The sequence below is a fragment of the Leuciscus leuciscus genome (assembly GCF_965113295.1).
Source record: "Leuciscus leuciscus genome assembly, chromosome: 3".
NCBI lineage: Eukaryota > Metazoa > Chordata > Actinopteri > Cypriniformes > Leuciscidae > Leuciscus > Leuciscus leuciscus.
In genome coordinates, this window is record NC_138727.1 from 53,922,308 (window position 1) to 53,949,948 (window position 27,641).

Genomic DNA, 27,641 nt, shown 5'->3' on the forward strand with positions numbered 1-27,641 from the left:
ATCTGAGCTGCTGCAGGTTCACACACACACACACACACACACACACACACACACACACACACACACACACACACACACACACACACACACACACACACACAGAGACACGATGGAGGTGAAGCTGCTGTGTCTGACTGTTGTTCTTCTCTCCTCACCCCTCCTCACACTGTGTGACCCACTGTGAGTATTAAACACACCGTTTGCTCATAGAGTTACTAATAATCAGTTTTTAAGATTTCAAACGCTGTGATTTGATCTCCTCAGGTTTGTTCTGTCAGCTCCTAATTTGCTGAGAGTGGGTTCCTCAGAGAACGTGTTTGTGGAGGCTCAGGATTACACTGGAGGAAACCTTAACGTGACGGTCTCAGTGAAGAACCACCCAAAGAAGAACCTGGAGATACTGTCCAAAACAGTGACACTGACTGCAGAAAACAATTACCAGATCCTTACAGATATAAAGGTGAGAGCTCCATAAATACAGTGATATTTCATTCTGTAACATGGTGAGAGTCAGGAGCAGGCTGGGAAGCAGATCCACATCCAGGTTTATTCAAATAATCCACAAGGTCATAATCCACAAGGTAACTAGCATAAACAAATAAAAACACGATAAACCAGAGAATGTGATTTCAGCGATTGACAGAGAACAAGGGCTATATATACACAGGCAGACAAGCTTAACATGATAACAAGGGGGGCGTAGATAATAAGAAACACCTGGAGACTAATCAACATGAAAACCTACAAAGAACTACAAAACATGGTGTAAGACAGGAAATAACAGAGTCCAGGAACACACAAGACAGGGGAACACAGGGTGGGATCATTCCAGCTAACAGACTTTTAAGAACGTTCTCCAAATATTCAGTGTTGGTTCTGGGAACGTGAAAAATATCCAGTTTTCTTGATGTTAGAGGAACGTGTTTTAAAAGGTATAATGTTCCTCAAACGTTCTTTCAACTTAATTTTGATTTAAAATTCAACATTATAGGAACATTGATTTCTAACATTCCAAGAACATTGTAACAAATTAGCCCAAATGGGAAATATTAAAAATAACTCATAATCATCAATTATGAGTTATTAATATTTGGGTCAGTTAATTGGATTAACTTGAGGTAGCTAAATTAATATTACAATCAATAATTGTCTGATTTGTCTCAAGCCCAGTTCACACGGCAGGATAATTAGGCCGATTTTAGCCCCGATTTACCCCTTCCGACAATCTTAAGAATGCTCCGATTATCGTAAAATAATCTGATCAGATATCCTGCCGTGTGTGGTGTGTTAAGACTGCTCTCGTCTGCTCAGAAGGACGTCGGGACCGCTCCGATCTCAAATCGGGGATATCCAACATGTTGGATTTATTTGGCCCGATTTCTTCTCGTGTGTGGTGTCCCCCGAGCACGCAGCCTGTGGACTGTGGAGTGTAGCCAATCAGAAAGCGAGGTGACGAAGCGACGAGGAAACACCGGGAAATATAATCAAAACAGCCGGCGGCATGGCGCACCAGAAAGTCCGGTGGACGTCAGAGATCATCGCCTTTTCTTTTGATAACGTTTATTTCCGGTTAAAAACAAACTACAAACTATTGCCACTGCATCCTCTTCGTCCGCCATGATTGTTTACTCTGAAGTCACGTTTGATCTCGAGGTATTTTGCGCGATTTCCCGTCTGACCTGAGAATGCTCGGGAGTCAAATCGGTTCGTGTGTGATGTGTTGATTTTGCCGTGTGGCTGCGCACCACACACTGTACGACCAAAACTGTTAGACCCGTGATTTTTTATCCCCGTGTGTGGGGTCTCTCAGGTTTGGAAAATCGGCCGACAATTTTAAAATCGCCCCGTGTGAACCAGGCTTCAGTCGTTACAACATACAAATGTCCAGTTTCCTTAATGTTACTAGAATGTTATTTAAAGGTTAGTGTGATGTTCCTGAAACATTCTTTCAATCATCTTTCGAAAGAGTTGCAGCGTTTATACGCCCACGTATAAATATAATTAATTATTATTCATAACGGATTATGATCAATAATTAATTTTTTTTTTTTTTTTTTTTTTTCATAATTTATTGTAGCAGAATCAATAGTATGATCATTTTATCAGTTCATCCAATGAACAGAAAGCATAAACAAGTATTAACCCTAGGAAATATAATATCTTCCTGGCCAAGAACGAATTAATCCCCAGCTCACAATAAATTAAGAAATAATCACGGGTACAAGCATCGGTAACTTAGATCGAAGTTCAAGACAATAAGATGTATAAGCAGATAACACAAGTAATCTCTTTGTTCAAATACAAACAATACTTTATTGATTATATACTAACACATAAAGCTAATATCTAACACAAACACACACACACATCCATACGAGTTGCAGAAGGAAAAAGAGTAAGGAAAGATTAAGTTTCAAGAGTGAGTTTAAGAGTGAGATGATGAAATCTCAAGTTTATGCACTTATAAGACATGACCACGAACCATCAATCATTAATTTAACCCTTCGGTCGTTTCTTAGACAGGTTATTAAATGTATATTAATACACCAGTTCAGCTTTTAGTCTGGAGGTAGTACTTGCTTGTCTTTGCTTTGGGGATTCCCTTTGTCTGTAAAAAGGGGTTTCCCGAGTTCATTCGTTGGCTGGTGTCCTTGTGCCTGGGTCTGGGGCGGCCAGTCACGTGGTGTGCTGGCGGAATGAAAGTCATTGTTTGAAGCTGGCTTTGCAGAAGAAACGTGGCTCGAAACCTTGTCGCAAAACTTAACTTAGAACCGAGACTCACAACGGAAAATAAAGGAAAACTTAGAAAAGAAAAGACAACTTAGACGAGAGAAGTAAGATGGCTTGAATAAAGCTGTTGAACCCGTTCTTCTGATCTTAATTTGGGTTCTTTGTCTCTGCGTTTACATGGTTACTTGTCTGATTGAGATCTTCATCCTTTTTCTGCCCATCTCTCTTGAGAGTGGTAGCAGAGCGTTTCTTGGGGGTGAACCCAGAGATAGAGAGCAGAGTGCAGAGTTGGAGAGCCGAGAGAGCGCCTAGAGATAAGTTTGTTTTGGGTCTAAGATTTTAAACTCAAAGTTTTCCAACCTCCAGGATGAGTTCTGGCCAATTAGACACTGGCTAAATTCAGGAGGTGGCATTCTTCTCAGTTCTGATCGTAAATTATCTTATCTGGGGGGTTTCCTTACTAACAGAGAGAACAGATGCCACAGTTTAGCCATGATCAGTATTATAAGAATATGAAACATTTTACACAGATTTAATCAAGCCATCTTTTGAATCAAGAGCATAGGATCATACTGATATGAAACACAACACACTTTCATTCAAACATCTAACAGTTATAACATTACATGAGTTATATGGTATCTAAGCATATTAAACACACATATAAGTTGCAGACACAAAATAGAGTTATGTAGTTGCATGATGTTTGATTGTAAGTCCATTGAAAATTGTTCTTGAATGAGTTTTATGTATACTGTAGGAAAAATCTCAGTTTTCTGGTTTAGAGAGAAACGGACTCTGTTTGTTCGTTCAGAGGTCTTAAGGGGGAAGGGGTCAGGAATGTTGTGGGGGAAAACAACATCTGCTGGTATCGATCCGTCTTGCACACTATCGAAGTTGACCAGTTCTGCCTTCAGTTAACCAATAAAAGTCTTTGGTTACAGACTCTCTGGAGCCTGTGTGAGTTATGGCTCTGGGATGTGAAGACACTTGTGTGATGCCTTGGTCTCTGTCTTTCTCTTAACCAATCAGTAATTTGGCAACAAAGCTAGTTTTTGTCCAGTTATGTGTTAGTGCTGGGGGCTCTTTTAAATAGCCCGACTGGTTGGCGCCTGGACCCCATGACAAGATTGATGAGGATACGAAGTCCTGACCAAGTCTTCCTCTTTGTTCGGCAGGAAGTGGAAAGTTTGAATTAATCTTCTGGAAGAAGATTAGTCTGTGTTTGGTTCATACCCATTGTCGCTACAGAGTAATAAGAACACAAACTACAACTTTATTCAGACACAGCCTTAGATGAACTGAAGATAAAAGTCATCAACTCTCTCAAGATCTGATTAAACAACTCCACAAACAGCATTACCAGCTTCACTTATTACTAACCAGACTGACTTTATTTCTGTCACACGTCTACAGAAGATCTTATTGAGAATTAACAGAGTTTTAGATGTTGATGTTTTATAGAAAATGTTTCGTTTGAGGTCACCATCATGGAGATCAGTGTTTGCTTTAGTTAATCTCTTTAATCCAAGAGAAACTCAGATCAGATGATGCTGGTCACTTTATAGTGATAATAGTCATCATGTAGTGTCCTGCTTCATTGATACCATCTGAAGCGTAATATCAGTCAATAAATATTAGTTGTTAACTTTGCATGATAAAACTGCTAAAGGAGATCCTGCAGTGCTGTGATACTCAGGTTTTATTAAGTCAATTATACAGAAAATGTTGACAGGATCATATAGACTCACTCAGACATCAAGAATCAGCGTATGAATCACAACAATGAAAAAAAAAATCTGATCAACTCTGAACTACTATAAAGTCACAAAAAGGCTTTGTTGGTTGTTACCATTGTTGAGATTCATATGTTGATTTTTGTGTCTCTATATTACAATAAAAATGCACCAATTCAAAACTTTTTTCTGTATAATAATAATTATACAGGGTGGGCCATTTATATGGATACATCGTAATAACATGGGAATGGTTTGGTGATATTAAAGTCCTGTTTGTGGCACATTAGTATATGTGAGGGGGCAAACTCCTCAAGATGGGTGGTGACCATGACATATACTAATGCACCACAAACAGGACTTTAATATCACCAACCATTCCCATGTTATGGTGTATCCATATACATAGCCCACCTTGTAGATTTTGTATGAAGCTAAACTTGATCTACATATTTCGTAAACTAAAATAATATATTCAGATATTTTACTGACACATGAGTGAATCAGATCATCATATGATGACTTTAACATCATCAGTGAAAGACGAAGATCATGTGATATTTTCTCCTGCATTTATTGCTATAACAACTGTGTATCAAACACACAGTTAAAGCAGCCAGAGAAAACTAAAGTTAGAAAATCAAGGGTCATGAGCCCAACTAAAGCAGACACTGATCTCAATCATGGTGACATCAAATTTATTTTAAAGGTTTTTACACTTTATTTAAATTAGCATATTTTACTTTAATATGATGGTTTTTGTTTGGCAGCCGCAGCTGCCAGTCATTTGACCCTTTTTTAACGATTTTTTACAATGAAGGTATATGATCGTGATTATTCAGGAAATACCTGTAAAATAACAGTGTTTTTCAGTTTATTTAATTTAGGATGTTTTACAGTTTTTTGGGGAGCTGACAGTCATTTGACCATTTTATCATTTAACTGTTCTGTTACTGTTTAATTACAGATTATATTTGTAATTTTACATACATTTTTATGTAATTTAAGAAAACAGAAAAAATACTATATGAAAAATAGTCAATTTTCTGTATAAAAAATGTGAATTACTGGAATTTGTCATTAATGTCACAATACCTAAAATAACAGCTGAATTTGTATTTTACAGATATTATTTGTAATTTTACAGTGTTTTGAGTACAATTTAAAATTAAAGAAAATGATCATAAAAAAAATCAGTTATTTTCTGTAAAATTAGGATTTTTTTTACAGCGTAGGATAGTTACCATCATGGTGATAAGTGGTGCATGCAGCTTGATTTGAGAGCAAATAATCCTTTTATATTGATGCGCTCATACAGCAAGTGCTTTTGTATAAGATACTATTGTTAATGTGTTAATAAATTAGTATGTAAACAGATTAGCTTTTAAAAGCTAAGTTTATACTAATAAAAGTGTTCACATTGAGATTACATGAAAGAGTAAAGTTAATTGTATGAATTAATGTACTTTGAACTTCAGAACTTAGAAAAATTTGAAACAAATGATTGCCTTAAATGTTTTGAGTTCTGCCAGCTTATTCGGGTTTACAGTGTACTTCATAGATTTGAGTAATATTAATTGAATGGATTTAGTACTATTAACTTTATTTACCCAAGTTATCTTAATAAGTTATTGAGTTACTTGGACACAAATCAAATATTTTTTTATGCTTAAATTGTTTGAGTTAATAAACTTAAATGATTTAAGGCAATCGGTTTCCTCAAACGGTTTGAGTTGAACTAACTCATCAGGTTTTACAGTGTGGGATCATAACACATTCTCATTATTTTATTATCAGATAAAATTCAGGCTGACTGATTATCTGTTCTTTAGATCCCTGATGATCAGGACTTCTTCTCTGATGATCCTCTGGAGAAGCAGTATGTGTATCTACAAGTTCAGTTTCCATTACACACTCTGGTGAAAGAGGTCATGGTCTCATTCCAGACTGGATATATATTTGTACAGACAGACAAGCCCATCTACACGCCTGCTAGCACAGGTACGATTATGTGCTAAGTAAAGTTCACAACGTAATTTCGGTAGGAATTAACCTAATCTAATCTATCAATTAACTGCTGGAGCATAAGCAGTCGCTCACCCTGCTCTGGCATCAGCTGTTTTGGCGTCCCTCCACCTCCCCAACTCCACCAACATCATTTAAATAACATTATAACATCTTGCTACCATACTCATCATGTAAGCATTAGTAGTCCCACTGGAGGGTATATCTAAGCTCGAGTTGAAGCTGCTTCATTGAGCCCTCCATTGTGGACAGCAAGCCAAATACACTTAACCTTTTTAGCTTAAAGATTATATGGGCAAATGAACTCATGAAATACTTGGAAAATATAACGCACAATGTGAACTTTATATATAAGCATGACATAATTGTTTATTATTAAACTGACTGCTATGTGTATCAGGGTTTGAATCTGAGTAAAAAACATCAGAACTCATATTTCAGTTTTTTGCTTTGACCTCTTTTACAGTTCAATACAGGATTTTCTCACTGACGCCCAACATGAAACCACTCAGTCAGTCTAGAGTCACGGTGGAGATCATGGTACACACTTATATAAGTGCTCACTGTTATTACACACACACACACACACACACACACACACACACACACACACACACACACACACACACACACACACACACACACACACACACACACACACACCCCTGTGGCATTTCAGCTGTGATGAGCATCATTGCACTGCTGATCTCAGTAAACACACAGTGTTAATGCTGATTTCTGTGTTTCTGAAGAATCCACAAGGCATCACAGTTTCATCAGAGAAGATATATCCAGTGAAAGGGATGAAGTCTGGAAAATACGACATTCCTGAGGTTGCCAGGTGTGTGAAACGCTGACTGAAGATATTCAACCTGAGTGAACTTTATTTAATGATTCAATGATTTGTCTTTAATTTATCTACACAATACTCATAGATGTGATCTGTGTTATAAGATTCATTTGATCTGTTGTATAATGCTTAATTAAATTTTGTTAAAGTGTTTTGAAATGTTTTTGTTTCAGTCCTGGGATCTGGAAGGTTGTCACTCGGTACAAAAACACTCCTCAGAAGACGTTTACTGCAGACTTTGAGGTCAAAGAATATGGTAAGATGTGTGTCAACAATATGTGTGTTGTGTAAATGCGATAAAAACTAAGATAATATATTTATTTATTTGTGTCTTTTCTCTGGATTGGTTTATAGTGCCGCCAACATTTGGAGTCAGATTAAGACCCAGTAAGTCATTCTTCTATGTGGGTGACGAGAGCCTGACAGTCGACATTGAAGCCAAGTAAGACAACATAATGTTCTGCTTCACTGTATTCAAAATTAATCTTTAATTTGTGCACACACTGATTTAAAATATAATTGTTTGTGAACTACAAAATAATGTGCTATGAGCAACCAAAACGTTTCATGAGTTGAGATAGTAACTTCCAAAGAAATAAAGCACATTTATTTTATTTGGTTATTTTCTGCTTTACTGATAGTACAAATATTGTTTCAGTTGTGTCTGACCCTTCTCAATAGATCTGCACTATACAATATGTGGTAACACTTTAATTAATACACAGCAAAATCCCCAGTGTTAAATTAACACTCCTCAGTGTACATATGTGTCCACACTACAGGGTGTTAAAAATTAACACTGAAGCAGTGTTGAAGTTAATGAGATAATTAAGTGATTAATTAAGTGATTGGCCATTAGTGGTGACACCTGATGTTAATAAGCAGAATCATTGACGGAAAGAGAAAAAACAATAACAGAAAAAAGAGAAACACAAGAACTACTGACTTCGAGTCATTACACATTGTTGCACTTATTATTACCAGTTTGACTTTATTTCTGTCATACATCGACAAAAGTTCTCGAGATTCAACAGAAGTTTAGACGGTAATGTTTTATGGAATTTTTCTTTTCAGGTCACCATTATGGTGGTTAGTGGTTGCTTTAGTTGGGCTCTTGACCCTTTTCATTTTATAATATTAGTTTTTCTCTGGTTGCTACAACTCTGTGTTTATAAAGCACATTTGTTACTGCAAGAGAAAACATGACCTGCTCACAATATGTTTTGATGATAAAAACATTATCATCATGTAGTGTCCTGATTCACTGATGTCATTCAGAGTCTACATTTTTGACTATATGCTTAATGTCTTGTTTTAGTATTGTTAATTGTAGCTCTGAGATTCTACAGTTTGAGATCCAACAGCGATATGAAAATTTTTGAAAATACTTTGAGCAAAGAAGTTATTGTGTTTAAACGCACAGACATCAAGAATCAGCATATGAATCTCAACAATGGTGACAATAAACAAACTAGTGACAAACAGATCAACTCTGAACATCACAAAACAAGCTACTAAAGTCAGAACAAAACAATAGCAAAATAAAAGCAAACAGGAAAAACCATTAAAATTACAGGACAATTCAGCTGCATAATTTATTCATGCTGCAATGCATGATGTCAGCCATTGATGCGTTCTGATTGGTGGCTCCCATCATGCACTGCAACATTAAGCGTTTGTTTGATTGTCACCATTGTTGAGATTCATATGTAGATTCTTGATATCTGTGTGTGATTTAAAACTCTTCAGATCTTTAAACATTGCCGGAAGTAATTACTGTAGTGAAAAAAATAATAGAACATTTAGATAATCAGTTTATAATGATGGGTGCCATTAGTAAAGCAGGTCACTAGTAATTTCATCATCAAGTCATAACCAGGGCTGCAGTTCCAAAAGCATCTTAAGCCTAACTTGATCACAGACCAACTGCAACAAATGGTCTATACAATCAAATTAGGCTTGCAATGCTTTCAGGAAACACAGCCAAAGTCAAAGTTTCTCTTGCCACAACACATATGCTTTATAAACACAGAGTTGGAGCAGCCAGAGAAATACTAATGTTAAATAGTAAAGGGTCAAGAGCCCAACTAAAGCAAACACTGACCACCATACCGGTGACATGAAACAAAACATTCCATAAAACATTACCATCTAAACTTCTGTTAAATCTAAATAAGAACGTGTGTAGATGTATGACAGAAATAAAGTCAAACTGGTAAAATAATAAGTGCAATAATGGTTCAAAGTCAGTAGTTCTTGTGTTTCTCTTTTTTCTGTTCTTGTTTCTCTTTCCTTCAGTGAGTCTGCTTGTTATCATCAGGTGTCACCACTAATGACCAATCATCACTTAATTAATCACTTAATTACCTCATTAACTTCAACACTGCTTCAGTGTTAATTTTAACACCCTGTAGTGTGGACACATATGTACACTGAGGAGTGTTAATTTAACACTGGGGATTTTGCTGTGTACAGTTTGCTTAACATTTAAAGGATAATTTCGGTATTTAACACCTTGAGTCTATTTTGTAGTTTGTTATGGATGAACTAGAGTGGTGGACACAGAAATTTTGACGATGGGTCCTGTCTCGACTTTTTTACTCTTTTAGAATCGCCTTTGACCGCTTCAGAGTGGCCGTCTATGGACATGCACGAACATGTCCTTAAAACAACCCTTAACGTTCGTTTTCAAAACTGTGCAACTCACCGAGTGGTTAGTGATGTTCGTTGAGCCAAGTCGAGTCGAGTCGGTACTGGTAATGGAAAAGCGCCATTAGTGAGTATAGTGTGACACTTCTGACTTCTTTAGGGGTCTTGATGTTACTGACTGCAAGATAAAGAAAGGATTCCAGTTGTCAGTGATTCTGGGGTGTCAGTAGTCAGCCTAAGTGGTCGGCTGTGGGTCCCTCAGCTGTGCTGTGCCTTTTTCTGCCTTCACGGTCAGATGCTCCTTTCAGGTAACGCGAAACGTTAACCTAGACCGCTTCATCAGTGGCATCCTGGGTTGCCAGGTTCTTCCGGATGGCTAATTTAGAAAATACAGATCTGTCATTTCATTTGAATTGCATGAGGCCATACACATCTACTTAAATATAATTAAAAAAATATCCAACTTACTTTGAACAATGGTCTAAAGGAACATGTCTCTAAAACATGCTTTATCCCCTACGCCAAGCTGAAAATCCAAAAAGTGTTACAAATTACATTTCTCTGAAGCTTCTCATAAATAAATAAAAAATGTGAAAGGCTAAGGATTCAGACTGTAATATATGCAGTTTACAATCTTAAATTTTACTTTTTAGATTACTCTATGGCGTTATAATCAGCAAACTTACAAATTGTTCCTGGAGCTTTTTATCCTGCTTCAAACTGTTGTCAAGACACGGCAAATCTTCCTGGGTGTGTAGGGGTCAGATCCCCTGACAGGGATAACTCCAACAGACACAACATCGCCAAACTCTGCAAGACGTCACAGCATAAGGGTCTGATCTGCACCTACAGGGTTTCCCAGAATAAAATAGTCAGTCCTGGTCCCTCAAATACTAAACTATAACATTTATATCTAGGTCTACTACATGTACAGGTAGCCCCAGCGGGAATTAAACCAACAACCACAGGTGCTGTTTGCAAGTTGTACCTGATTGCCCAGTGCAAGCAAACGTCTTCAACATTGTTTGTTGAACTTGCTTCACCTGCTCTTGAAGCAAGCCGCTGTCATCCGAAGCTACAAAATGAAAGGCATATGGTAATTTTGGACTTACATCACACACAAAAAAGTACAATTTAAGAAACAGTGCAAGTTCTCACCTGCTCGTGCATTGCTTTCCCTCAGGGCTTGGTTCTACATTTAAAAAATAAAATAAAACAAACAACTAAAGGCACTATTTGCAATACTGTTAAAACACTGGACATTAAGACATAGGGCTAGAATATACCTTCACAGCTGAAAACTTCATGCTTGACACGAGATGCCATTGGAGTACAAGGGCCAACAATAGAGCAATGACTTTCTCCCTCCTATTGATAATCATTGACATGTAAAAATATGTTTGAAGTTATTGCATACATTTAATGAATTGGACTTAAATGTAACACTTATTACATACGTAACGTATTACATACCTCCAGAGTTTTCACCCATATGCTGCCAGGGTAAATTTGCTGCCGGGGGAGTAAAGCTTAGTACTTGATGAGCTGGGGGAGCAAACATAACAGCTTTCATTTCAATGCAGAGTATTGCATATTGAGTAATGAAACAATAATTGAACTGAGCAAAGCTAATGGAATGTACAACACACCTCAACACCTTTCATCCAGAAACTGCTGCAGCGAATCCCATCAAGTGTCCTAGTGAAAAACAGATTATGATTAAAGGATTCATCATCTTAAAGTCAGCATGAAATCAAATTTTACAATTTGTATTTTTATATGTAATATTGTAGTGTTTATGTAAATGATTCATCTGTGCACTTCTTTTTTTATTTTTTTATTCATGTACCCTTATAATCTTTAATCAAATACGTTACCCTTCCCTCCCCCCTCGAAACGACTTCTCTTCCGGTCATGTGCAATGGCGTGAGAACTCCCCTCAAACCATTAGTCTGCTATGAGCAGAGATGGAGAGGAGGAGCGCTAGAGTAAAACCCTGCTCCTCGATTCAATATTCCCTTTCACTTGGAAATACGTCACAACACTGGAGAAAAATCGTTTGTAACTTCCGGTTCATGCCAACTTTAAATAGAAGCAATAGTTTCCAAGACAAAAAAAACTTCACAAATAACATCACTTACTTGTACTCAAACTCTTGGCGGATTCTGGATTACTGGGGAGAAACCTGGTTCTGAGAAAGAGGAAACAGAAATTTGATGATAATAATAATAATGAATGAAATATTCCGTTATCCACAATAAACAGACAAATAAATTACACAGATGAAATAAAGGAAAATCAAATGTACAAGTCAGACCCATTTACCTGCTCCCTTCATGATGTTTCTCCCAGGTGCTGTGTGGAGGTGTGCAGCGGATGGCTAAATTGTTCCTTTGTCTTTTTTGCGGAGGTTAAATGGGGGCCAATGGCACATGCCCTTCGCTGAGCCACTCTTGCGGAACCACTCCAAATGGCAGATCCTCCTTGTTGATAAACTGAACAATGTGAAGCATCTAAAATAGAAGACACATTAGCATAAAGTATACTTTTTGATTATTTTTTTTCAGGCAAAATCAACAACATTAAAATGCTCACACCTTCGAAAAAGCAGTAATTTTCACAAGTGGATCAACAGAAAACCATGTTCAGACAAACAAAATCATATAAACAACCTATATACATCGTTATTTTTGTAAGAAAACACCAAAAGTTAAACTAAGTCTTTCTAGATGTAAAGTTTGGCTACCTACTGTAGCTAGATACATTTAACATGTAACGCTAACATGCTTGAACTCAGTGTGTAAAAAAGGTGAAACAGCATGTGGTAGCGAACACTAATCTAGACTGGCAGCATAATTATGTTTAGTTAGAAAACAACACAAGTTATACTGATCAGTCTTTCTTGTCGTGAAGATTTTGCTAACGTTACCATTCCCACGTAGGCGGCAGAATAATTGTCCGTAGTTCAGGAACTGTAACGTTAGTTAATTCGACTGACCAATACTATCTTAAACCACATGTACTCACACTTGTAAACATACATAACAGTTAAACATACTTAGAAGAAGAAAAAAACTCAACGCCAGGAAGAAACTAAGTAAAGTTAGCCTAGCTATGGCGGAAACTTTGCAAACAAGGCTAACTTACTTTAGCTTGACTAGTTAGGCAAGAACAGATTTTAAGAAGAAGAACTAAAAACAATGTCAAAAATGAACATAGTAATATTGCGTTACACAAAAAGGAAAAATTTACTTACTTAAAAGATCGGATATTTCCTCTCTCCAAATACTGAAACCGTGTGATGAGACGAGTAAATCTGCTTCAGTTTTTTAGGTGCTGCCCCTCTCGACCGGTGGAGGTACTTCTCTGTTTGTGCTTTAACACTTTCTTAAACATTTGTACAGGTCGCAAAACTCGCAATTGCAAACTGCAAAGTAATCCCTTATACATGTAAAAGGTCAAAATAAATAAAAAATTGAGCTTGTAAAACAATGAAAGACATAACCACAATTTCCTGGAGTGACAGAGAGACAAAATATTTATAAATATTTCACTTTATCCTTCAGGTCAAAACAGGGATTTTCATGTTTCTCATAGACATTACCATGGTTGCAAATTAATTTAAAAAAAAAATTGAGCAAACCCAAGATTTTGGCCAAGTTGCAGATGTCTTTCACTGTTCACTGATTTCAAGCATTGGTGAAAAATCTAACTTCATCCATTTATTCTGCTAAATTGTTCATTCCAAACTAATCAGAATCAGAAAGATATTTATTGCCAAGTAAGTTTCACAAAAGGAATTATTTTTGGTCTATTGGTGCATCTCAAATTGTGCATAAATCAAAGAAATGTAAAGAATTGTCACCTTAAGTGAATAAAATAATTCTATATATTTTACATATTATCGCTTCAGAGTTTCAAAGTGATTTAAATGTAATTTCCTAAACCTTATCATGGAATCAGAGTCAAATCTGTTATAACCTCTAATGGCTTTGGAGCAACAATAAAAATTGATATAATTCACATAATAATTATAATCGCTTTAAATGTGAAAAGTAGTTAAAATGCTGTCAGTTTCACTCATGGCTGGTCGATTTCAAAGCGGCTTGCCGCCAGCCGGCCGCGGTTCATTTAGACGGCGGCAACCGCCAGAGAGAATGAAGTCGGCGGCCCGGCGGCTGTTCGCCGGCGGCATCTCGCAAGAAATGGGAGTGACGTATTCGGCGGCAAACGTTTCATCTCCGCCAGCGGGGCGCACCTATAGCCGACAGCTTGGGGCCGGCGGCAAAAAGAAGCCGTGCAGATATTTTTTGCTATCTTTTATTTTTTTATTTTTTGCTATTTTTTGCTATCTGGGTTGTAGGCATCACATACTTGCTCACTCCTGTAATAAATGGCAACGTCTTAATGGAAATCTGTTACAGGTTTTATATAAGATTTAATATGACAGAATCAACCTGACCTGATCATTTGGTTACACCAGGGGTTTTTGAAGTGTGGGGCACAGAGGAGTATATTGGCTACTTTATTGATACTTTTAGAGCTAGAGAAACATGCTTGTAAAGTTTGTCATAAACCACAATAGACTTGCATGTCTTTTCTGACTCTGTTTACTGAACACTCATACGTACGCATGCATACATAATGACCAATGAGAAAGAGTGTTACTAACCCAAGTACTATTACTAGTACAATCAGGATGCACTTTACTTTCCATGAACTTGTGGAGCTGATCTTTGATTAGTTCAGATAACATTTTAAGCTGTCAAATGGTCATGTTACAATGTGCCCCGCCTATGGGGCATGTCACAATTTACTTCCATTCTTTCGGGGTAAATCAAGAAAACCGTATACACTGTAATTAATATAAATAAAAATACAAATACACTGAACAATAAGTAGGTTTACACAAACTGAGACAGTCAAAAACTGTTAGGTTGTGCTCATTTATGCATAACTGACAAATATAAATCACAGTCAGTTTATTAATTTATGTTAAAACAATGTAATCCACATGGGTGGAAATTGATATGCAATTCAAATACATAAATCTTAAGTTTAGACGTAAATGTTTACATGTGCAAACAATAATGTATTACTATTGAACTTAGGGCTTTAAAGAACAGTTAAAGGACAACTCCAGTGAAAAATTAACCTTGTGGTAATTAACACATGGTTACCGAGTCGATCGTTCCCTGGGGTGCGTTTTCATGATAATCGAATGTAAAGAGTTTTATTTATAAAAACAGATTAGCTCATAACACTAGTATATGGGGCAGAGAGTAAGTAAAAACAAATCGCAAGTTAATACCACTAACAAGGCTCAAAATAGCCTCACACTAACACGGTAGCATAATGAGGGGTCCCTACATGCAAACCGAAGCATTGAGAGCGTTGTAAGTGTACAGACAGTTTAATAAGAAGATACTTTATAAAGCCAGTACATTACGCATTTACAGGCAGGATCCATCTTGGAAAACAGACTCGATTAATCGAGCCACGAACGCCGTGCTACGTGAGCTGGTCGATAGGAATTACGTTTGTGAAACCTAATGAAGCAGGGCGTTCGTGGCTCGACTAGTCGAGACTGTTTTCCAAGATGGATCCTGCCTGTAAATGCGTAATGTACTGGCTTTATAAAGTATTTTCTTATTAAACTGTCTGTACACTTACAAAGTTCTCCATGCTTCGGTTTGCATGTATGGACCCTCATTATGCTACCGTGTTAGTGTGAGGCTATTTTGAGCCTTGTTAGTGGTATTAACTTGCGATTTGTTTTTACTTACTCTGTAGTGTTATAAGCTAATCTGTTTTTAGAGATAAAACACTTTATATTCGATTTTCATGAAAACGCACCCCAGGGAACGATCGACTCGGTAACCATGTGTTAATTACCCCAAGGTTCATTTTTCACTGGAGTTGTCCTTTAAGAAGGTATACCAGCAGCCAAGGGAAGAGGTCAAATATATGTAAAACTCTTTAAGGATTGTGCTTGACTTGAATGATAAACTTGGCGCCTCTCTGAAATATGTGGCCCCTGCTTTTAAAAAATCCTAGATCCGCCACTGCTTTTATTCACAGTGATCGTGTCTCTTCAGAAAACTTGGACTAAATCACTCAATATGGATTAGTTTTGTGGTCTCTTTATGAATTTATTGAAGCGTCAAAGTGTCAGTTGCGGAGCTGTCAGTGGAGGGACAGAAATCTCTCAGATTTCATCAAAAATATCTTTATTTGTGTTCCAAAGTTAAACGAAAGTCTTATGGGTTTGGAATGACATGAGGATGAGTAATTACTGACAGAATGATCATTTTTGGGTGAAATAGCCCTTTAATCCAACAACAAAAGGAAAGGAAAAGAATTGCTCTTTGCTCTTGACTATTATAGCATTTTTAATTTGCCACTGTTTGACTTTAAAACCCTCTGGTTTACACCAGCAAACATTTATTCTGTCTGTCAGAACAGGAAAAGAGCTCCTTAATTGAATAGTTTAAAATAGTCCAAAAATTTAAATTACACCCTCATGTCATTCAAAACCTGTATGACTGTGGAGAACGAAAAGAAGTAGTTAGACAAACGTTCAAGCTGCTTTTTTTCTATGTAATGAAACTGGATATGGATCAGGGACAGTCGTCATCACCGTTCAGTTTTTACAGCAGAAATTGTCTGTGCTTTTATAGGTACCTGTTTGGACAGAAGGTGGAAGGACATGCGTTTGTGATGTTTGGTGTGATGGACGGTGAGAAGAAAACAAGTATTCCTGCCTCTCTTCAAAAAGTCCAGGTGAGAGAAATTAAACGGTTTACAAGCTGGGATCAATCTCATTTCTCCTCACCTAGAGAGTGACTTAAAACATAAAATACATTTTTATCTTGTCTTGTAGACTGATGTCAATGTCTTTCTCATATGAATAGATTAGGGAAGGAGAAGGTACAGCAGAACTGAGCAGGGAGATGATCACTAAGACCTTTCCAGACATTATCCAGCTGGTTGGACGATCAATCTATGTTTCAGTCAGTCTTTTAACAGAAAGTGGTAAGACTCAACAGATACTGTACATCTGTATGTTTACATGCCTGTGTGTGATTGTGTATGAGAGGCTAATCCTATGTGTGTGTGTGTGTGTGTGTGTGTGTGTGTGTGTGTGTGTGTGTGTGTGTGTGTGTGTGTGTGTGTGTGTGTGTGTGTGTGTGTGTGTGTGTGTGTGTGTGTGTGTGTGTGTGTGTGTGTGTGTGTGTGTGTGTGTGTGTGTGTGTGTGTGTGTGTGTGTGTGTGTGTGTGTTTCAGGCAGTGAAATGGTGGAAGCAGAAAGGAGAGGCATTCAGATTGTGACGTCACCGTACACCATCCACTTCAAAAGAACACCACAATTCTTCAAATCTGGGATGCCCTTCAGTGTCTCGGTATGAAACATTGACTAAAAAGTAAACAAGTAAACATCATAAACTAATTAAGTTTGCATGAAATGGGAGTATATATTATATAATTTTTTTTTTTTTTTTTTTTTTTTGGCTTCTATAAAAGGTCCATTTAACAAATCCTGACCAGACTCCTGCTGAAAATGTGGATGTGGAGGTCAATCCTGGAGGGGTCAGAGGTCAAACAAGATCCAGTGGCATTGCAAAGGTTACCATCAACACTCCAGGAGGATCTTCTACACTGCAGATCACTGTAAGACCTGCAAACTCAACTAATGTTCAGTCACTTTCACTAAGAACTGGTGGAAAATAGATCAGTTAACATATGTTGAACAAAAAAATTGAACATTTTAGACAGCACATCAGAAAACAGTGTATTTGTACTTTTCAGGCAAAAACCAAAGATCCACAATTAAGAGATGAACAGCAGGCAGTGAAGACGATGACGGCTCTTGCTTACATTCCCAAAGGAGACTCCAAGAACTACTTTCACATCAGCATTTGTGCTGCAGAGCTTCAGATCGGTGATCAAATGACAGTCAATCTGTACACAGGACAAAGTCCAGGAGTCAAAGATCAAGATTTCACATACATGGTAAAGATTATAGTTATTTCATATTCAGCTGCACCACAAATGTATTTATTATGTCAATACTTGATTAACTTCCACAGCTTGTGTTTGAAACCATATGAATATCATAAATACTGTTAACTCATCTTCCTCATTTACAGATCTTAAGTAAAGGTCAGATTGTTAAAGCAGACAGGTTCAAGAGGAGAGGACAGTCTCTAGTGACTCTGTCTCTAACTGTAACCAGAGACATGGTGCCGTCCTTCCGCTTTGTGGCTTATTATCATGTGGGCTCGTCTGAGGTGGTGTCTGATTCAGTCTGGGTCGACGTGAAGGACACGTGCATGGGAACGGTGGGTCAACCATCACAAGAAATGATTGATATGCTCATCAACTAGATCTGATTCAGTGTCTCTCGTTTTAACAGCTCAAGCTTCAGGTGAAGGACAAGATGAATACCTATGGCACAGGAGATACAGTCAAGCTGCAGATAACTGGAGATCCTGGAGCTAGAGTTGGGCTGGTGGTGGTTGACAAGGCTGTGCATGTCCTTAACAAGAACAGACTCACTCAGACTCAGGTGAAGGACCTTCTTCAGCTCCTCAACAGCTTGTAATTTAGCTAATAAATTAAATCTTTCCTGCTTTAGATCTGGGACGTCATAGAGAAGCATGACACCGGCTGTACGGCAGGAGGTGGAAGGGACAGTATGGGGGTTTTCAGTGATGCAGGTCTGATGTTTGAGTCACACACTGCAGGAGGAACCAACACCAGAACAAGTATATATGTATATTTGTAATTTATTTAATTTTAATAAAAATACCAGTATATTTTATTTTTATATTTCACTAAAATGAATCTATAGGGCCAGTTTCCATGAACATACAATTAAAATAATTTTCTACAGATTTATGAATGTCTTCAGTGTCTATTATGTTAACTAATTTAAGTTGGTATAATCGGCGCTGGAAAAGCACTGCACCAAGTTCAATTGTAGTGAATTCCCTCTCACACATTAGAGCGCCATATGCTAATTTCATTGTAATTAAATTCCCTCTAGCGCTGGAGTGTCCCTTCCTTTCAAAGAGAAGACGGAGATCACCGGGTGAGAATCTGCTCTTATGATTCGACCCTTTTAAAGATTAAACATGTTTTTAATGTTCATCTCTGCTGTTAAAGCAGCACTCAGTAACTTCGGGACTTCTTCGCTGTATTCTCGCTTTTTGCTCGCAGGTTTCTCTCTAGAGCTCCCCCCACAGCTTCGGAATAGATATTTGACAACACTGTCGTAAAAACTCGTTGTTGATTCTCAGACACCAGAGGCTATAGATCAACGACATCAAAGCAGATGGGACGTTCTTTAAAACGTCTTCTTCATTCGGGTTCGGACAGCATGAGGGAGCGCAATAATGACAGCATTTTAGCAGATTTCTTTTGGCCGTAAAGCAATTGTTTACATCGCGAGACCTGATATCACGCGATACTTCCTGACGCGGCGGCCGGCGGCCCGCCGACTCAAAGTTGCAAGTGCGTATTTTCCGCTCACGGGCACCAGGGGGGTGCGAAACCACCACCATTCAACCCGAAATAAGTAATAAAACCATTCCAATGACTCCGAAGCTGTTCAGTTAACCCTCTGGGGACCAAAAACGCGCCCACGCGTTTTGCTCGTTTTTTTTTTTAGCAATGAAAAATAAACACAAAATGCTCTGTTAATTTTGATCTTTCATTTTCGTGTAATACATCAATCGATCCTGTTCAGTTTCTATTTTTTTTCTGTATACTCACAATACAAATAAAGTGTTTTGCTTTTTGACAAATAAAGAAAAACTAACATGATGCTATTTCTGCCTTCTCTCTGTCAGTAAACTCCCATTTGAAACGCGTTCGAAAATTATCTATAACTCCGCGAAAATTCAGTCAAACAGGCAAACAGACCCACGGGCATAAAGCTTGAGATCGCAGCTTTTAAATGAAGTAATTTATATAAAAAACAAATATTATCAGCTTCTGTAATCTGTATAAAAAGAGAGCGACTCCAGTCGAGCTCATTAGGAGCCATTCAAAAGTAATTTGACCACGCCCCGGAGAGCGCGTGCTATTCAAACGCAAATTCTGAGAACCATTTCAGTCTGTGAAACGCCCCCACATCAGCTGTAAACAAAGAGGCATAATATAGCCTACCTTATGGAGAAAATTTTCCGTGCTGATATGAGGAGCAGATCCCGCTGAGGAGTGAGGTAGGCTAAGTTATCCTTTCTCAAGTGTTAATGTGGAATAACGTTATGGAATAACGTTGTAGGCTTATGTAAACAAAAAGATGAATCGCGTTTCTATAATATGAATCGCGCGTCTATTTGTAAAGAGTGTTTAGCCTAAATATGAATCGCGCGTCTGTGTGTGAAAGAATAAACTGCTTTTACAGTTACAGTTACTGCGTTACAGTCAGGCGAAGTATGAAAGACAACATTTTGTTGACTAGATTTGGGTACAGTTTTTACTGTAGAATATACTGTCACATCAAATAAGCTTTTCTGAATATATATAAAATACTATTTTGTCAAAAATAAAGTCATAGACTAAGATGTTCCAATGTTGGCTATATTCAAACTAATGAATAGGCCTACATATGATAAAATGTAGGCCTATAATCTTTTTTTTTTTTTTTTTACAAAGAAAGAGTACTTTTTTGCAGAAATATTGCTGAAATTGTAATTATTGTTGTAATTGTAACCTTTTTAATAAAATAGCTAAACATATTTACAAGATAGATGTAAGCAAAATCTTAAATGGTCAATATAAGTCTTCTTCAAAATATATATTTTGTCTTTGCATTGTGGCTCAGTCAGTGTCACACCTGAATGAATGGCTAATTATGCAGAGTCATTATGCAGAGTGGGTGGGACTAAGGTGTAAACTACTCCTCCCCCTCGCATATTGGCTTTCCAAGCAAAACCTGTTTTACACCATTTAAATCAATGTATTTTTTTTTTGTGAACGATAAAGCAAGACTATTTTCACATAATTTTGAAGCTAGAACTGAAAGGGACAACATCCATTAGTCAAAAGTCTTGTGGGCACATATTTTGTATGAGTTTTGTGGTCTTATTTCAGCAACTTTCATTTTTATTTTTTTAAATAACCACGCATAAACATTATTCTCTTAAAAATACAAACATCTACATACATGTTGCTCGCATATTATGGTAGGCCTGTTTGTGCTATATAGAGTGAATTTACACCTTTGCCATTAACATGTTTATAAATAACTGAAAAAAGCACAAATGTCAGAGCATGTCAGAACATCTCAAGGGCCCCAAAAACAGCTTGGTCCCCAGAGGGTTAAGGTAAAAAAAGTTACTTAGTTCACCTTTAAATATGTTGTTTATTTGTCATTGTGGCTTGAATGAACCCTGTATTGGAAAAGTTAACATAAAAGTTAACATAATCTTGAGGATTATCAGAACATGCTAGTAATGATCCAGCTATGATGTCTGCAGAGCCCCTAACGGAAAGAATATGAGATGGGGGAAAAAAAAAAAATATGATAATGCTTTTGCATTCAATGCTTCTCTCACAAATGTATGGCATTCCCCCGAGAAACTTTCAGAAAACAAATAATTGATTAAACAGTGCAAATACGATAGGGCTCTAGCACCAATCAGGGCTTGGAACCCTAATACATTTTTACTTGACTTGATTGTTTGTCCTTTTGCTCTAAAATGTATATTCTGTCACATTTTTATCTGTTACAACAGGTGATGATGATGATGTATATTATACAGACTCTGATGATATCGTGTCACGTACTCAGTTCCATGAGAGTTGGCTTTGGGAAGAGATTGATCTATGTGAGAATTGGTGAGTAGGAGAGCACCGTTCACACCCTTAGCAAATTATGTCATTCAACATGAGCTGTTGGCGACATTGTGTGTGTGTGTGTGTGTGTGAGTCTGATAGTAAACAACCATTAAAAGAGTAATCCAACAGTCTTCTTGTATTTTCCCTAATATCCCAGTCCAACACCAGTAACAGATAAAGAGATCTACCTGAAAGACCCTATTACTACCTGGCAGATCTTGGCTGTCAGTCTGTCACCAACACTTGGTAAGATGAAGCTGCAAACACAAGATACATGGTCTGAAAATCATCATCATCTTCATCTTCATCATCATCATAATCATCTTCATCATCCAGGAGCTGCTGCTTTAAACCCTTCTGTGTGTTTGTGTTCCTCCTCAAAGGCATCTGTGTGGCAGAACCTGAGGAGATTATAGTTTTTAAACCATTTTTCATTGACCTCAAGATCCCTTATTCAGCTGTGCGCGGTGAACAACTGGAAATCAAGGCCATTATTCACAACTACACACCAAGGAATCTGAAGAAGGTAGATCGGATTTGATATAAAAAAATTTTAATTTATGTTATACATTAAAACCATGTTCATCATAATAACTATTGCCACCGGAGTCAAATCATAGACATATCAGAAATATCCTCTGTCATCACACATTTCATGTTCAGTTGAAATGCATTTACTTTGGAGGAAGTTTCCTCTAGATATTGAAGTGATTTGTGTCTCTCGCTCTCCTGTTTTCACAGGTGCGTGTGGAGTTTATGAAGACAGAAGATGTGTGCAGCTCTGCCAGTAAGAAAGGCAAATACAGAACAACAGTAAACATTGACAAAGACTCCAGCATAGCGGTTTCATATGTGATTATTCCCATGACACTGGGAAAACACATGATTGAGGTGAAAGCTACAGCATATGATTCTGTCCACACTGATGGAGTGAGAAAGACCCTGAAGGTGGTGGTACGTCTGACGGGATTTCTGTCAATTTTGATTTGGTCATTCATTAATTTAATAATCAATAGATATTTGTAATATTTTGAATAGATAAACTATCTCTCTCTCTCTCTCTCTCTCTCTCTCTCTCTCTCTCTCTCTCTCTCTCTCTCTCAGTCTGAGGGTGTGCTGACTCCATTTCACAGACCAAACGTGGAGCTCAATCCTGTTAAGAATGGTGAGATTTACTGTGAACCACAAATTAACACTGCTGTGTTATACTTGCATTATACAACATTACACACATTACACTTCCAGCCAATTATGAAAAAAAATTTTTTTCTGAATTTCATTATAGTTCGAGTTAATCAAGAGATCAGAATGTACTCCTTCACTTTTGTAGTTACTCCTACTCTTACTCACCAAAAGCGTACAAAATGTTACCAACTCATTACTCTTCCTCCATCTTCCTCTTTGTCTCTGTTTCTCATCCCAAATGGAACAGGGGAAAAACCTATAGTTATTAGAGCTGAAACACCAGCTGATCGGGTTCCAGACACACCTGCTAACACCTACATCTCCATTACTGGTGAGGAAAAATAAGTTTTCATGAATGTGCAACATCCATCTACTCCTCCGGGAGTTTTAGCACTTGTATGAAGATTGTTCCTCAGTACTTAATGCTGGGACTGGTTTGTAATTGGGGTTGAACGACTTCATACTTTTAAAGTCGGCATTTATGTGATGAAAGTCGAGTCGACTAGTCGCTGATGACGTCATTGATGAACAAATCAGCTATGGCATATGACGCTCCTACACTGTAAAAATGAATACGCTATATCTAATAGCGTATTCATTTTTACAGTGTACATGACAGCTTATTTTTATCAGTTCTTTTTTTTTTTTTTGATTATTATGTTTATCACAGATTCCTGCTCGTTCTAAATCAGATATAGTAAAGATTACATATAAATGAATGCATTAGTGTGAGAGAGAGCCATTGCGTGTGAATTAATTTGACCTGGCAGCGTCTCTCCACTAATACTGAAGCTGTGGGTTTTAGTTACTAATAAATATATGGCAGGACAGTTATTAGTTTCTAAGCTATTTTATTGATAAATCACAGAACAGAGTTTACAATTACATTACAGCACTACAGAAAGATTCTGTACGCGTGATCATCACATGATGTGTGTGTGTGTGTGTGTGTGTGTGTGTGTGTGTGTGTGTGTGTGTGTGTGTGTGTGTGTGTGTGTGTGTGTGTGTGTGTGTGTGTGCGAAATGCAGCAGCAGAATCTCAGATAGCATACATATCCGGGCCTCATCTGGGCCAACTATGAGGCACATATGGCTCAGTACTGGCACTGGGAAAGGTCAAATGGGCCGCATCTGGCCCACACACACCAAACTGGTTTTCAAGCAGATTGCCTGTCAATCAAACTCCCTGTGAAGGGTGAATTTTCCAGCTTTCCGTGTTTTCACTGTTATACGGCAGGGCTATTACACATCTTCTGAAAGAGTACAGAATCTCCAGATCAAAACACGTGCGAGAAATATGCAGAAATATGCGATCTCATATCATGTGCATATTTAAAATAATATGATCATCAACATGAAACAGCATATAAATCAAAACTGCTAATGTTACTGAATGAAATGTCGACCCAGGATGAGCTACAGGACTTTGGGGGGTGTTGATGGACTCGATCTACTCCATCTGTGTTTTGATCATTGTACACAGTAAATTCCACAGTGTTAAATCAACACTGCTCAGAGCAAATATGGTCCCACTCTACAGAGTGTTAAAGTAACACTAAAGCAGTGTTAAAGTTAATGAGATAATTAAGTGATTAATTTAGTGATGATTGAACATTATTGAAGACACCTGCAGTTAACAAGCAGAATCACTGAAGGAGAAAAGCACAAATTGTAAGCCACCGTTATGGTGATGGGTGTTTGCTTTAGTTGGGCTCTTGACCCTTATATGTTTACTTTAGAGTTAGTTTGGCTGTTGTATCTGAGTTATAACTGCCAGATGAACAAAGAAAAACAAAAGTGATCTGATGGTGTTGGTTATATTATGAAATTCATCATTTGAACTTGATCACTGAACTCATTATGATCCTTATTTCTGACTTTGATTTATGTTGTTGGTTACAAAATAACTGTGAATCTGCATAAATATCCAGAATTTTTTATATAATATAAAGGATTTCTTAAAAGTTGTTTAAAACAAAAAAAACTTTCCTTTAGGCACACACAGACGTCAAGATTCAGTCTATGCATCTCAACAATGGTGACGAGCAGAATATTCAATTAGGGAAAGTAAATTAAATAGACAATTCAGATCATAATTTATTCATACCGCAATGCATGATGGGAGCCATTAATGAGTTGTGATTGGTGGCAGCCACTGCAACATGCTTTATTATTGTCACCATTGTTGAGATTCACAGGCTGATTATTGATGTCTGTGTTTCTAAATAAATTAATTTGAAAGTGTTTTGATCAGAACAATGTTTACGAAATATTTTGGATTATAAGTAAAGTATTGATAATCATATGCTGTTAAAATCACAAAGCTGCTGGTAACAAGATAAACCAAATTATCTCAATAAGTTTCATTTTTCAGATCACAGCATGATTATGTCAAAACATAACCAACACTATCAGATCACACTTTTACTTTGTTCATTTGACTGTTATACATCAATAACAGCAGACAAACAACAGTAAAATTTAAAGTAAACATATAAGGGTCAAGAGCCCAACTAAAGCAAACACCCATCACCATAATGGTAACTTACAATTTATGATTTTCTCCTTCAGTGATTCTGCTTGTTAACATCAGGTGTCTTCAATAATGCTCAATCATCACTAAATTAATCACTTAATTGTCTCATTAACTTTAACACCGCTTTAGTGTTACTTTAACACTCTGTAGAGTGGGACCATATTTGCTCTGAGCAGTGTTGATTTAACACTGTGGAATTTACTGTGTACTGAATCCAATCTGAATGTAGTCTTTAAAAAAAAAAAAAAGGTTTTCTTAGCTTTTTGATCAAATTATGGCTTTTTTTATTAAACTTACCCATATTCAAATGTTGATAAGAAAGAATGCATGAAGCTAGAATTAAAACGTTTTTTTTATTTTTGGGAAAATGATCAAAAACGCTGTGTATCCTGCGTTAAACTTAAAGAATTTGAAACTGTGCAGATACAAAACCAAACAGTGTCAAAATGTTGCATAAATATTCCATCCTGACAAAGATAATAAAAAACTGAATTCTCAGCCTGCTCTTTCCTCCTTCCAGGTGAAGAGATCTCTCAGACAGTCGAGCAGGCCATCAGTGGAGACTTCATGGGGCGGTTTATTGTCCAGCCCAATGGTTCTGGAGAGGATAACATGATCTACATGACTCTATCTGTCACTGCCACTCATTTTCTGGACAGCACAAATCAGTGGGAGGCTGTTGGAATAGACCGCCGTAATGAAGCCGTTAAACATATCAACACAGGTCAGCAGGACAAATATAAGGTCAATTCAGGTTGATTGGGACACATTTTGTCATTAAGATGAATAGGAAAATGTGTCCCAATCAACTTTGATTTTCTTTATGGGTATAAAGAAAATCAAATAAAATCAAAATCTCAACACTCAAAGATGCTCTCATGAGAAATGGGGAAAATATATTTAATAAATAAATATTCTTTCTTTATCTTGTATGAAGGTTATCAACGGCAGTTAATGTTCCGTAAATCAGATGGATCCTACGCTATCTTTATAAACATGCCGAGCAGCACATGGTAAAGTCGGTTTTGTTTCGTTTCATGCCTGATTTTGCTTGTCTTACATTTTTTATTATTTAACATTGTTTTAATAGTAAAAAATCATTATTACTTGATTTTTATTTGATTCATTTATATTTTTCTGTTTGTCTGTTAAAGGCTGACTGCATATGTTGCTAAAGTCTTCACCATGGCCAATAACTTTGCTCCTATTGAAGAAAATGTGATCTGCAGCGCCCTCAAGTGGCTGGTTCTCCACAAACAACTGGCAGACGGCTCCTTTAAAGACCCACTCCGATGAAAATCATGTTTTTCTAGGTGTTAACATGTTCTTGTGGCTTTTTTCTTATGCTAGAGGACATATCTTGAGAAAAATAAGCTCAAAGTTGTATTTCTGAGTATTTCTGCATTCAAATGGCTGTGAATCAGTAGCAGACGCTAAAATGCCGGCTAAAATAGACTGGAGTTGTGACGTAGTAACTCCACTGGGCGGGGCCCGCCCGGTCGGTCAGGTTCTGAGGAGTAGAGAAGACGATGGCGGATCAATACCTATGTGCGGTAGCGGGTTGCAATGCTAAGAGGAGAGATATTGGTATTAGCTTTCATGCTTTACCAAAACATGTTGCTGTGAGAGATGAATGGATTACGTTCCAGGGTTCCAGACTGCGACCATTTTTTGAGAATGTGCGAGTTAAAATTTTATGTGGTCGCATTTGTGCGAGTGCATGGTCATGTACTACTCAGTTAAATTCACGCATGAATTTTCCTGCATTGAACTTGTTTTAGCGCCCGCCAAAGTGATTTTTTGTCCCGCCAAAGTCTTATTTGATCGGTGAGTAATGTAGATGAACTGCTGCGCTTGTGACAGGACATGTTTATAACTGAAAGAACGAGCAGAGAGAGAGACCCGGACGCGCGCGCGCGCACTCTCTGTCTTCGGAGCCAGGCGAAAATGTAAACAAGACCTCACCGTCTCCAAACTAAGCGCTGTCTTGCTCTCTCTCCCTCGCACATATTAATCAAAATAAATCGACACGGCGGTAAAAGGTCGGAAGACCAAAGTTTCGTGTGGAGCATTCGGAGAT

The 27,641-nt window shown here is 37.4% G+C and overlaps 1 protein-coding gene across 3 annotated transcripts in view; it reads left to right on the forward strand.

Annotated features, from left to right (window-relative positions):
- Nucleotides 1-27,641, forward strand: part of LOC309493636 (complement C3-like) — a 233,196-nt gene continuing 205,555 nt past the window's right edge. Inside the window, exons 1-25 of one of the 3 annotated variants that reach the window (XM_082162783.1) lie at nt 25-180; nt 265-460; nt 6,299-6,467; nt 6,958-7,031; nt 7,244-7,332; nt 7,515-7,597; nt 7,696-7,783; nt 16,671-16,773; nt 16,905-17,025; nt 17,278-17,393; nt 17,515-17,661; nt 17,800-18,003; nt 18,141-18,332; nt 18,407-18,559; nt 18,629-18,758; nt 19,040-19,088; nt 21,739-21,840; nt 21,998-22,086; nt 22,224-22,366; nt 22,582-22,794; nt 22,945-23,005; nt 23,273-23,356; nt 26,082-26,285; nt 26,499-26,574; nt 26,716-26,835. In XM_082162783.1, the coding sequence (XP_082018909.1) occupies nt 110-180; nt 265-460; nt 6,299-6,467; nt 6,958-7,031; nt 7,244-7,332; nt 7,515-7,597; nt 7,696-7,783; nt 16,671-16,773; nt 16,905-17,025; nt 17,278-17,393; nt 17,515-17,661; nt 17,800-18,003; nt 18,141-18,332; nt 18,407-18,559; nt 18,629-18,758; nt 19,040-19,088; nt 21,739-21,840; nt 21,998-22,086; nt 22,224-22,366; nt 22,582-22,794; nt 22,945-23,005; nt 23,273-23,356; nt 26,082-26,285; nt 26,499-26,574; nt 26,716-26,835 (3,077 nt within the window). In that variant the 5' untranslated portion in view covers nt 25-109. The other 2 variants (XM_082162785.1, XM_082162786.1) reach the window with 2 other exon arrangements.